Below are 13,555 nucleotides of genomic sequence, written 5' to 3'. Positions count from 1 at the left end.
TAAAACCACATATTAAAACACTGTTTTCGTTTAAATTATTTGATTTCAAATCAAATACATGATTATCACTGAAGAGACATGTATTGTCGAAATGCGCATCTGGTGCAGGAAAATTGGTACCTTTAATGTTATTACTACCACTGGGCCGATGCCTCTGCTGGTGGACTGTTAGTCCCCGGGGGTATCACCAGCCCAGTAGCCAGTACTTCGGTACTGGCATGAAAATACGGATTTGTTTGTGTTATTAAAAAATTTGCTGTTACAAAATGTTATAAATAGTTATAAATTAAGGAATGTATCTACCTCATGCAAAGCTCTGATTCCTTTCACGGATTAGCTATACTTTTTGAACCTTTTGGATTATAGCTCTTCATCTTTTATATAACTTTGGGTTTCACATATTTGGCCACGAGCATCACTGAAGAGACATGTATTGTCGAAATGTGCATCTGGTGCAGGAAAATTGGTACCGTTAATGTTATTAGATTGATCAAAACTATTTTCGTAGTCATAAAATTGAAAAAGATTTTCAATGTTTTCCCTTTTTGTAATTTTTCTCTTTTTGTAATTTTTCCCTTTTTGAAATCAGTATTTTTATGTAAGCAACAACACCATTGACCACACATCAGTGAGTGGAAACAGTATTTAACATGTTGTGTTGTGTAGACTGTTCATTTTTTTTATAAAGTCTTCCTTTGATTTTTTTTTGATTTTTTTGACAACTCGGTTTTTAAGGTTTTTGTTGGTAATTATAAAAATGTTTGCGTCACAAGTACTTTCTGTGCACTTCATATAAACAAACACAGGAATGTAGCTTTTCAACTTTATAACATTTATACAAACCTGTCCGTCAGCCATGTGAACTTCATACCATGTCACACCTTTCTTATGCAGTATTCCACCATGTGATTTTAAACACGTGCCCTTCTTTAACACACCTACAGCGGGATTGTCACTACCAGCTTTAAAAACAGAAATGGTGGTTTATGCTTAACACAAAACATATAAACAAAATCATACGGGAATTACAGAAGATGTCTACCTTAATAAAAAAAAAAATGGGTTGACTCATTACTTAAAAGCATCTTTATTTCTTTCTTTTTCGTTTTTTTTTTATCTAGCTTTCCTTTGAACTTATTAAGTTCGTCATTCTTCTTCGTAGAAAGTACCCACAATATAAAAAAGAAAATTGGTATGATTGCCAATGACACATTTTTCCAGAAGAGATCAAATGACACAGAAATTAACAGTTATAGGTCTCCGTACGGCCTTCAACAATGAGCAAAGCCCATACCGCTTAGTCCGCTATAAAAGCCCCGAAATGGCAAATGTAAAACAATTCAAACGAGAAAACTAACGGCCTAGTGTTAATGTACAAGAAGATAAACGACAAACAAATATGTAACACAGCATCAAACGACAACCACTGAATTACAGGCTTCTGACTTGGAACAGTCACATACATACTGAATGTGGCCGAGTTAAACATGTTGGCTGGATCCCAATCCTCCCCACAACCTAGGACAGTGGTGTAACAGAACAACATAAGAACGAAAAATAAAAATCAGTTGAAAAAGGCTTAACACATCAGGGCTGTTTTGCCAAATATCGGTAGTATAATTAATTGCAATTTGTTATTGTTCATTTAAAACGTTTGAAACTGACCCATATGTAATTTGTGTCGGATGACCCTATTGTTTACCAAAATTAATACTGTTTGACTCTATTTCATTGAAACGCTATTCCCTGTACTTAATGGTAATTATTGCATTTTCTAGATTTTAAATTTGACAACATAGCTATTAAATTAAAAAAAAATTAAGAGGACCAAAGCAAATCGATAGATACGAATATTCTCATTCAAATATAATATGCTTGACATCCACTACCGTAACCAAAATGCAATTTGTTTGTCCATGACAGTAACAAAAAGATATGGTATGATTGCCAATGAGACAACTCTCCACAAGAAACCAAATGACACAGAAATTAACTACTATAGGCCACCGTATGGCCATCAACAATGAGAAAAGCCATACCGCATAGTCAGCTATAAAAGGCCCTGAAATGACAAATGTAAAACAATTCAAACGAGAAATTAACAGCCTAATTTATATACAAAAATGAACGAAAAACAAATATGTAAAACATCAACAAACGACAACCACTGGATCACAGGCTCCTGACTTGGGACAGGCACATACATACAGAATGTGGTGGGGTAAACATGTAAGCGGGATTCCAACCCTCCCCCTAACAGTGGACAGAGGTGTAACAGTATAACATAAGAACGAACTATAAAAATCAGATGAAAAAAGCTTAACTAATCAACCAAACAGAAATACATCTAACAAAAACACAGAGTGGACGTGGCCGGGTACTTGTATTTCCCAACAACAAAAAGACACTAAATACAGATCTGAGAGTACTAGCAGTTATTGAAACCTTTTTTTAAAGCCACTAACAACTAATAAAAAATCATGCATCTAAGACTAAATAATCAATCAGTTCACATCCAATATCCAATGGGTTTAGGAAAAGACGTCATAACAGTCAGAGAAAAAACATGATATTGTGCAATGTCTAGATGCAGGTAACGACAGATTTTAGATCCATGAAAGCGTATATGAATATAACAATAATAATTATATATAGTTTGCCTTTTATTAACTGATAACAAAATCTGTTTTAATACCAATAAAACAATCTTCAATGATATAATTACAGTGTTGAATTGGTAACCTTTTAGAATGAGTTTATTTAAAGCATCGATAAGTTTACCAGGATCGTTTCTAAAGTTCCGGGCACGTTACACAACATCTCCGTAAAAATGAGGATGTGCTATCCCGTTTAAAATAAATTTTCTACATGTACAACCAAACTACAAAACTAAATGTTTATATCTATGGAAGAATTCAGTGAATGGTTTTCAGTAATTTGTGATAATAATTTAATAACTTACCAGTTATACATAGATTACGTTCCTTAAAAATTAAAAAAAAACGTCACAACAGATCTAAACACGGGCATAGCAAACGAGTTGTATAAACACCGTAAGTGGTGCCAAAAAGAACATCACCATCCAACAAGGGAAAAATTACAATAGGGATCCCTTTTGTCGTCAATATTGGTGTAAAACCGAAATATCTAAATCTAGAGGACAGTTTATTACCGTTTAAATTTGATTTATTTAAAGTAAGTTCCTTTGAGTAAATTTCGGCAGTATATTTTTTGATTGCTTAACGAAAAAAATCATCAAGATAACGTAAGTGTTGTTGAATTTATTAGTTTAGTTTAAACATATTTATTTAGAGTGGATTGGGAAACAAGTTTTGCAACTTATATAAATCCCTTTCCACTTTGCGGGTGCGAGTGCTGCCTTGTAGCGGCATTAGCCTACTCTTTTTCGAAATCTACAAGGGTGTCTTTAACGTGCAAGAGATATGGCTCTCTCTTAACACGGGTCAGCCATTTATCGTCCCCTTCCGACGGACTATCATCGTTTCCTTAAGACCATACTCGCTAATGGTGTCAAGGGGGAGCCGAAAATTGAGTTCCTGAAATTTTCATCCCAAACGGGAATCGAACCAGGAACCTTTGTGTTAGTAGTCCGATGCACTAACCACTACACCACGGCTCAATTCAATGCGATCTAGACGGGGTCATAAACTGTGATTCACAACAGTACAAAAACAAGTCTGTTTTAAAGGGGTGCAATTGGTGCCCATTGGAATACCTACAGCTTGTCGATAAACTTTGCTCCCGAAACGTACATAAATATTATCAAGGAGAAAATTAAAAGCTTCAATAAACTCATCGCACCTTCAGTTAGTATATCTAGCATATTAGCCTTTCTCATTAGAGAAGAATGCTTTAAATGAGTTGCATCAAATATGTTTACATTCAGATTTACCAAACGACCTTTCAAGTAAATAGGAAAACTTGTGTTTCATAACATTGAAAGTATATTATAAAGGGTACGGACCTCTTCTAGCGATTAGAACGACGGTAACTCTCATTAAATAAGGTTCAAGATAGGCAGTTAGAAAATTTGCCAGTTCTCCTAGCTCGTGTATCGTTATGAATCAAAGTTTTGGCCAAACTCTGTAAAGATTCGTCGAAATAACTTCTAATTGAAAAATTTAAGAAACACTTACCGTTTCTTTGGTCATTTGTTGCTTTAAATGATCAAGAACTTTCTATTTCTATTGCAGAAATTTACTCTAGTGAATCTACTTTAAATTAATCTACTATTGAAAACAATGATTGTCCTTTTCTATAGATTGTGATATTTCAGTTCACACAAGAAACTCTATACAAAAAATTACGACAAAAGAAACAATTTATCGTTCCCTACTATGATTTTCACTTCTTGAGCGGTGATATTTCTTTTGCCTCTTCTTATGATATGTAATTTCACAAATTATCCGCAGTACCCATTAGTCCGGTTGTTCTATGGTTATACATGTATCTCAAACTAATTGCAATAGAATAGTTTTTTTGCGGAATTTGTGAGAGATATAACGTATAAGAAACATGTCCAGAAAAATCTGATTCAGTTGCTGTTGTGTGTTGCTGTCTTTCATATTTGTTTCGTTATAAGACTGTTTAACTGTTTGTTTTGTTGTGGGTTTTTTTGTTTGGTGTTCTTTTTTTTTTTTTAAACTTTTCACAATTTGTCTTGTCAGGTTATTTTTAGCTTACTAAACAATATGAGACTTTCAAATTGTCGAAGGCCGAACGATTCCCTGTAGCTGCTCACACCCACGTCCTTTGGTGTACGGTAGAGAGTTCAAGTTCCTCGTTGGCAAGCATACCAAATCTCCTTATCGTTTAACACAGTCATTATTTCAGTACACACACTCCTCCACTACTTATTGTTTCCTAACAGATTGTAGGTGAATTAATCATAGTGAATACCAAGGTTTTGATAATAAATCACATTTTGTTTCAATAAAAACTGGCAGCCCAGATATAGCCAAGAGTTCTGAAAGTGGCGTTAAACAAAATCAATCAATCAATTAATTAAATAAATAAATAACTTTTCCTAACAATAATTTTCCATAATTTACGTTAATTGCAAGTATTTATTTTATTAATGATGATATCTGAGAGAAGGAAGAGAATAGTATATTATATATGATGATGTCAAAAGTTAAAGACCGGAATTGATCGAGATTGGCAAATCTACATGCAGTTACTGAATGTTTGGTTCAGTAGAAAGTTGTCTTTTGTAAGGCCAAGCAATACCAATTAATTCACAATATTAAAAGTAGAAAGGAACTTCTTCGATACTCATATGCGCTGTATCATGTTTTATATTATACTTAATATAATAGTACGGTGACAAATCAGGTATTGAAAATTTAATGGACTGAAATACCTCACGGCTAATTTTTGTCTTATTTTGTAGAAAAATATAATATCCTTTGATTAAGGCATGTCGTAGAGTGTCAAAGTGGTGCAGATTTTTAAAAACTGCGGTCAAACTGCAAAAAGGTCAAAAGGGGGGATTCTAAAAAATCGAAAATTTTAGACACTTTGAACAATTTCTCGGTAGTCTCTCATGTTAAATAAGAATTGTTTTTCAATGAAAGCATGCGCTAGGAATGATCCACAAATACAGCTAGTCATATTAATGTCTGGTTACCAGATATTAGTGATACATATCCTCGCTTGCAACATGTAAGAACATGGAACACATATCTTTATCTACGGAAATTATCGACAAAAAATATTCATAATTAAGATTTAAGGTGGTATGGGTGTCTTTCGCCATCTTGGATTGTAAAAAACAGAGAATCTAAGGTCCATAGTTTCTATCAAGTTAGCAAAATTTGATGCAGGAATGCAGATATTTAATGTGAATTTTCATTTAAAAGAACCAATTTTAAGAATATAACTTAGAAATATTAATATTTTAACAAGTGTAGATAATTTTTGGTTGTTTTTTAATATTTCCAAATTGGCAATTTAAGGGGAGGTAACTCTTAAACAGTGCATTTTCTGAAGGACTCTACATGAAATTTTCCTATTTTGTCTTTTAGCCGGAAAAACCTACGGTGACCCTATCTTTTCTTTTGATATTCTCAAAGCATCGTCTGAAAGCAATCTTTTCCTAATTTATTTAGCAATTCTATCATTTTGTTTAGTTTCTATTCACAAAATATTGTTTCTTCCTGTATAATCCATACAAAAATTGTCATTTTGTCACAACCTGTAGCTTGAGAAAATGCACGGTGACCTATCATTTTTATAATATTTTTGAACATGTATCAATAGATACTACATTTTGACAAAATATGAACAAATTCTGTCATTTTTATTTTAGACTCCCATACCACCTTAACTATACAATAATATATGGCCATCTATAGATATTTTTGGGAACGTTTTGTGAAAATGCTATAAAGAACAGAGGAAAAAAAGAACTGTAAAGTTAACACCCGGTCCATGATGTTATGAAAAAAATTATGGAAATTCGTGGCTGATTATTTAAACTTAAAATGATGTTAGAACTATAAAAATTAGTCTTCATGTTCATGACACTATAGTTTATGAAGTTTGTTTTTATATTAAAAAGGAAATCAGTACTAGACCAATATCACATTGAAAAGATGTGTCCCACTTTTTTATAAAATAACGACAGACATGGTTGTCGTTTGTTGATGCGGTTCATAAATGTTTATCGTTTCTAGTTTTTTTTATATTAATCAGACTGTTTCAATGGTTTTACACTAATAATTTTTTGAAGCCCTTACTGTTCGGTGTGAGCCAAGGCTCCGTTTTGAAGACCGTACTTTGACCTATAATGTTGTTTTTTTTACAAATTATGACCTGGATGGAGAGTTGTCTCATTGGAACTCATACCACATCTTCTTATATCTATAAACAATGGAATAAATAGCAGACTTGAAAGCTCGATATATATGTGAACTATTATAAACAAAGATTCACAGGGATATTACACTTCAAAGGTTGCTGTCTATGTATAATTATAATACACTAACACTTCAATATGCACATTAATTTGAAAAGGTAACGGAATTCTACAGAAACAAAAGTTGGATGTCATTGTATGGCGCCGACAATACTCGTGAGTGTATTCAGGCCACCATGTACTGATTGACCATTACTTCTTGGATGAGCTAATTTTCACTGCAACATATGTGTGAATATAAGAACCAGCTAGAATGACAAAGTGTGATACATGCATGTTTTCCCGACCCCTTGTAATTGTTGTCTTTTGCCAATTTCGATTAGAGAAGACGTGTCGCATCCTGTAAGAGCGCGAGCTGCTGTTGGTGTGCCAGACATCAGGTGTCCAATAACTAAAAAGTTGAATATGTCGTGAATAGGTAAAAATGTCTTGTAGCTTTGGTTGAAAAAATGCCTCCGGTCTAAAATCACAATTCATCATGTTTGACATCTGAGGAAAAGTACCTTATTAGAAATAAAAACATAACTGTCATGATTTTAATATGATGCAACCCCCAGAATAACTTTTCAATATCTGATCATTGGCAAAAAAGGCGGCAGAATAATTCTTATATCTGTCTCTTAAGTCACTTACAGATCCTACAAAAATTACTTCACAGTCTATAGATTTTGAAAAGATCCCGCTAGAAATATTTCGTCATGTTCTTGCAAATCGAAATCATTATAGTGCGATAGTGCATAGTTACAATGTACCTACAAATCTTATCAACCCATGTTTATTTTCAGGTGCACAAAGACATTTCTTATAACCTCTAATTAGACTTGAAGAACAATTAGGATCAACCACCATTTGAAATAAACCTTATTGTCCCTTTGACGGTAACCTATAATTGTAAATATCTGTGTCATTTGGTCTCTTGTGAAGAGTTGTTCCATTGGCAATCATTTTACATCTTTATATACACCAATGTCCGATGTAAGGGGATGGTTGGGCGCCCGTTGACATCTTTAACCTCACCACATTATGTATGTGGCTGTCCCAAGTCAGGAGCCTGTCATTCAGTTGTTGTCATTTGTTGCTGTTACATTTTTGTTTTCGTTTATTATTTTGTACTTTAATTATGCCGTTGTTTTTCTCTTTTGAATTGTTTCACATTTGTCAATGCGGGCTCTTTATTGCTGACTATGCGATAAGGGCTTTGCTTATTGTTGAAGGCCGTACGGTGACCTATAGTTGTAAATGTATTTGTAATATTTGGTTTTTTGTGGAGATTTGTCTAATTGGCAATCATACCACATTCTTTTTTTATTATGGTTTTAAAGCACTCATTGGCTAAATCTCAATAACTATTGTACCCTTTTACATAAAGACTTTGGACAATACCAATACCATCTATCTGATCAGGGGTGTACTGATTTTTCATAAAGGAACATCTATCTGATCAGGGGTTTGTTTTCTTTATTTTGCAAACAGATCATCATGTAGACTTTCTATTGTTATTTGAAAAGCAACATCATGTAGCATCAGTAGCAAATTATTATTAATTTCATCAAGTAATTAACAATGCATGCTGAATGTTGAAGTGGCTTGTCCTTGAAGTTATTTATGAAGCGTAAACTCACCACTATATGGCCTGCCTGATAATTTGCGTCATTTAAAACTATCGGCATGCTCAAATGACTCGACATGCCTAACAATTGCTTAGCTTGTATGACTTTTGTCTGAAGAAAAGGCATGTTTACCAGTTTTAACGAACGTTGATTCATCGTTACATCGATTTAGCACTGACAATAACTTTCCGGATTTTTTTCGGCGTTGTTCCAATGTGGTTTAAAATTATTCTTTTTAAAAAACAAGAATAAAAGCACCTCAAAAGTTATCAAACCTTAGCACACAGTGCCTTAGCATCTGTACTTATTCAAGCAAATAGACATAACTATATATAAAAATATATGTTCTTTTTTATAAAACTTAAGAAAATGCATATCAGTGCATTTCATATGACCGGGGAAAATAGGAAAGGGGAACGTTACATGACTTATTTGGGTGAAAATTCAGTAGTAATACTGCTATGTGATGAGTTTTATAAAAATGCTTGTAAAAGTTGATTTGTATGTTCTATCAAACTTTTATATATCAAAACTTCTTAAGTATTGGTTTTTCCACTTTTTTGTGTGAAAATTTACTATTGGTGATATATATTAGATATAGGGCCTATGTTAGAAATGTAATATACTTTGACAGACGGTAGGATTGAATAAAATGTTACATACTCAATTTACATGTTCATATGATATTAAAGTTTCGGATGTCAAATAAATGCTGATACATCACTCTTTCATCTGATACCAATTTTTTTATGATATCTTCATTCGGGAATTTATAAGCGTTCCCGTGTTTGATAATAAAAAAGAAAGAAAATCAGAAAATCACACTTATAAATAAGCGACTTTTTTCCGATTTGTCACTTCACTATAAAGTATGTAGCCTGAAACGTCCTTGTAATTTGGTTTTTTAAAATATTTGATCGAAAACTGGCTATAATGTAAAAAGATAAAGAAATCTATTTTTTCAATCAGGATTCAGAATGAATTGATGTAGTTTTATGTAGTATTTCATATTTCACTTAAGAATTGAATGCTTCTTTTTGTAAATTCATTGGTGTGTAAAAGCGTTGACCGAAGTATATTTTGTAAGTGCTTTATTCTGAAAAAAAATATTTCGGTCAACGCTTTTACAATCCTATGAAGTTACAAAAAAAGCATTCAATACTTATAATTACTTTTTTTAGCAAGTATCATGAAAACCACATTTCATTGTGTAATAAATTTTAATTTCAGAATTTAAGGACGCGAGATTGCTCATCAAAATAACGTATCATAATGAAACATACATGCAATGTAATTATAAAGAATTGGAACCACAATAGATTTTACAATCCTAATGAAATTCAAACAAGGAATGTCTTCAACAACAACCCCAATAGATTATTACTTAGGTAGCATTCCACAGTTTGAAAATAAAATTAAAAACCAGATGCTCCGCAGGGCGCAGCTTTATACGACCGCAGAGGTTGAACCCTGAACGGTTGGGGCAAGTATGGACACAACATTCAAGCTGGATTCAGCTCTAAATTTGGATTGTGATTAAATAGTTGACACAGCATAGGTTTCTGACACAGAATGAATGTGGTCTAATGAACTTAAAAAAAATGTTTACCTTTGAGCAATTCACTAAGCTGTTGAATATTAATCCTCTCAAAAAAATGTTTGAAGAAATTTTCTTTTTATTTATGAAATCTGAAATGACAAAAATTGACCCCCAATTTTTTTTTCACATCCCCCTTTCCCTTATTTCAAAACTGATCTCAATTCAAATTTCTAATGAAGTTTGCAACAATAACTACTCATTTAAATACATCATAAAATATTAAAATGTAAAAAAAGTGCTTGTTATTACTGAATGGTAAAGATTGTTTTAATCTATCATTTGGTAGTAAAAGTGAATATACATTGTATATTGTATAAAACAATGATTTAAGTTGATTCAACTACTATTCTGGACAAAGAAAGATAACTCCAATTGAAATCCAATTGGAATTTCTTGCTATTGCACACTATTGTGCAATTAGATATTTCTTGCTATTGTGCAATACTGTGCAATTGAAAATATTTGCTATTGCACAATACTGTGCAATTGAAGATTTCTTGCTATTGCACAATACTGTGCAATTGAAGATTTCTTGCTATTGCTGAATATTGTGCAATTGAAATTTTTTTGCTATTGCACAATACTTAATATAATAATTTTGGATCCTGATTTGGACCAACTTGAAAACTGGGCCCGTAATCAAAAATCTAAGTACATGTTTAGATTCAGCATATCAAAGAGGCCCAAGAATTCAATTTTTGTTAAAATCAAACTTAGTTTAATTTTGGACCCTTTGGACTTTAATGTAGACCAATTTTAAAACGGGACCAAAAATTAAGAATCTACATACACAGTTAGATTTGGCATATCAAAGAACCCCAATTATTCATTTTTTTATGAAATCAAACAAAGTTTAATTTTGGACCCCGATTTGGACCAACTTGAAAACTGGGCCAATAATAAAAAATCTAAGTACATTTTTAGATTTAGCATATCAAAGAACTCCAAGGATTCAATTTTTGTTCAAATCAAACTAAGTTTAATTTTGGACCCTTTGGACCTTAATGTAGACCAATTTGAAAACGGGACCAAAAATTAAGAATCTACATACACAGTTAGATTCGGCATATCAAAGAACCCCAATTATTCAATTTTTTATGAAATCAAACAAAGTTTCATTTTGGACTCTTTGGGCCCTTTATTCCTAAAACTCCCAAAACTCCCAAAATCAATACCAACCTTCCTTTTATGGTCATAAACCTTGTGTTTAAATTTCATAGATTTTTATTTACTTATACTAAAGTTATGGTGCGAAAACCAAGAAAAATGCTTATTTGGGTCCCTTTTTGGCCCCTAATTCCTAAACTGTTGGGACCCAAACTCCCAAAATCAATACCAACCTTCCTTTTTGTAGTCATAAACATTGTGTTTAAATTTCATAGATTTCTTTTTACTTAAACTAAAGTTATTGTGCGAAAACCAGGAATAATGCTCATTTGGGCCCTTTTTTGGCCCCTAATTCCTAAACTGTTGGAACCAAAACTTCCAAAATCAATCCCAACCTTTATTTCGTGGTCATAAACCTTGTGTCAAACTTTCATAGATTTCTATTAACTTAACTAAAGTTATAGTGCGAAAACCAAGAAAATGCTTATTTGGGCCCTTTTTGGCCCCTAATTCCTAAAATGTTGGGACCAAAACTCCCAAAATCAATCTCAACCTTCCTTTTGTGGTCATAAAACTTGTGTTAAAATTTCATAGATTTCTATTCACTTTTACTAAAGTTAGATTGCGAAAACTAAAAGTATTCGGACGACGACGACGACGACGACGCAGACGACGACGCCAACGTGATAGCAATATACGACGAATTTTTTTTTCAAATTTTGCGGTCGTATAATGAGCCACAAAATGTTTTATCATCTCCTATTCCTGGATTTCTAATACATTAACCTAACTGTTTGTGTTGTACATGTGCATATGTACATGTAATCAGTATATTCCATAGATTTGATTTTCAATAGTTAAAAGAGTGAAAATTATTTCCTTTTATGTGTATCCATGGCAATATTCTGTATTTATTTACCATAAAATATTGCAAAAAGGGGGGTGAACATGTCACATATCACCCCAAAATTTGGATCAAACTAGAATTTCAATGCCTTTGAGTGATACCTTTTTAGAAACTGTTTTCATAAATCTTCATAATGATCAAATAAAAAATGGGTGTCTTTCGCCTCATTTTTTCGTAAAATCCAATCACAAAGTTCGTGCGATAAAAAGTTGGCAAAAAACATTACAATAATTGCCGGACCTATATGGTAGGGACATGCAAATACGGACTGTCATACACAAAACAGTCTATATTACATACATTACATAATCTTGATGTTCATATAAACCCAATACAAAGGCTATTTTAATACTCAGCTATCCAAAAATGTATTTTATTGCACACTAGCTCTCATATTTGAAAAAATCCACAGGGGCCAAAATGCGAAACTACACTGCACCTAACTGTGGAGTGCATACCTTATAGCAAGGTACGGGCGGTATTGATATACCATAGTGAATGGTCGCGAAATGTTTACATTTAAAGTTATATCTTACAGAATTTCTCAAATGTGTAAAAATAAATAACACTTACGGTCACTTCTGGCATAGACATAGTTCTCCTCAATACACAGACACAATCCGCGTGTCAGCTGGTCTTGGATATCTTCTACTGAAATAACTGTACCAAAAATCAGAAAAAGAATATACAATTTCATTTCAATGGAGAATTTGAAAGCACCTTACGACTTCAACAGACTAATATGTTAGTACAAAGATAATAAAATGCAGTAGTAGTTGATAAGGACAATGAGTATATCAGTATAGGATTACGTAAGGTGACCACATGTTACGTCGTTTTTAATTTCTTTGCTTATGTCAGATAATCACCACAATAACCAAACTGTTTATACTGCCATGGATTTGGTGCACATAACCACCCCTCTCCCCAAAATATTTGAATTTAGTTATACTTTGTAATCGGGGCTAGGCTTTAAAAGCCTCGATTGACGGTGCTACAACCCCATGAGGAATAGCGTTCTAACCCCGGATGGTTCTTAAAAAGAATGAGTTTATATCTCTCTTCAATTTTTCCTTCTTTTTTGAGGGGTCGATTGGGGGATTTTCCTCTTGCTTGCGTTGACGTCGATCGTTTCTCTTCGTCATGTTTTTTTTTGACAATCTTCCCCGTTGAAACACCTTAACCAACATCAATTAACCCTATTATTAACTCGATAAGTGCATGCAGCACACAGCTTTGTAAACTTTTAAAGCTATCTAACATGATCGTAATTGATAGAAATATAATATAAGTATGCCAGGGAATTAGTTGTCTAATAATCCGACAACAAACCACGATAAATCTGACAGAGATAATGTGTCCATAATAATGTGTGTGTAAGGTTTTATTAC

At 32.9% G+C, this 13,555-nt stretch overlaps 1 protein-coding gene across 1 annotated transcript in view; it reads right to left on the bottom strand.

Moving 5' to 3' along the window:
• The window catches only part of LOC134708231 (uncharacterized), a 28,254-nt gene extending 15,340 nt beyond the window's left edge, over nt 1-12,914 (bottom strand). The window contains exons 1-2 of the mRNA XM_063568617.1: nt 12,738-12,914; nt 844-962 (exon numbers count right to left, since the gene is read on the bottom strand). Coding sequence (XP_063424687.1) covers nt 844-962; nt 12,738-12,861 — 243 coding nt within the window. The 5' untranslated portion in view covers nt 12,862-12,914. The remainder of the gene's footprint in view (nt 1-843; nt 963-12,737) is intronic.
• Between the last annotated feature and the right edge of the window lie 641 nt (nt 12,915-13,555).

This window comes from Mytilus trossulus, chromosome 1, assembly GCF_036588685.1.
Source record: "Mytilus trossulus isolate FHL-02 chromosome 1, PNRI_Mtr1.1.1.hap1, whole genome shotgun sequence".
In the NCBI taxonomy this organism is placed as follows: domain Eukaryota; kingdom Metazoa; phylum Mollusca; class Bivalvia; order Mytilida; family Mytilidae; genus Mytilus; species Mytilus trossulus.
This window is presented reverse-complemented; position numbering and strand designations above follow the sequence as displayed.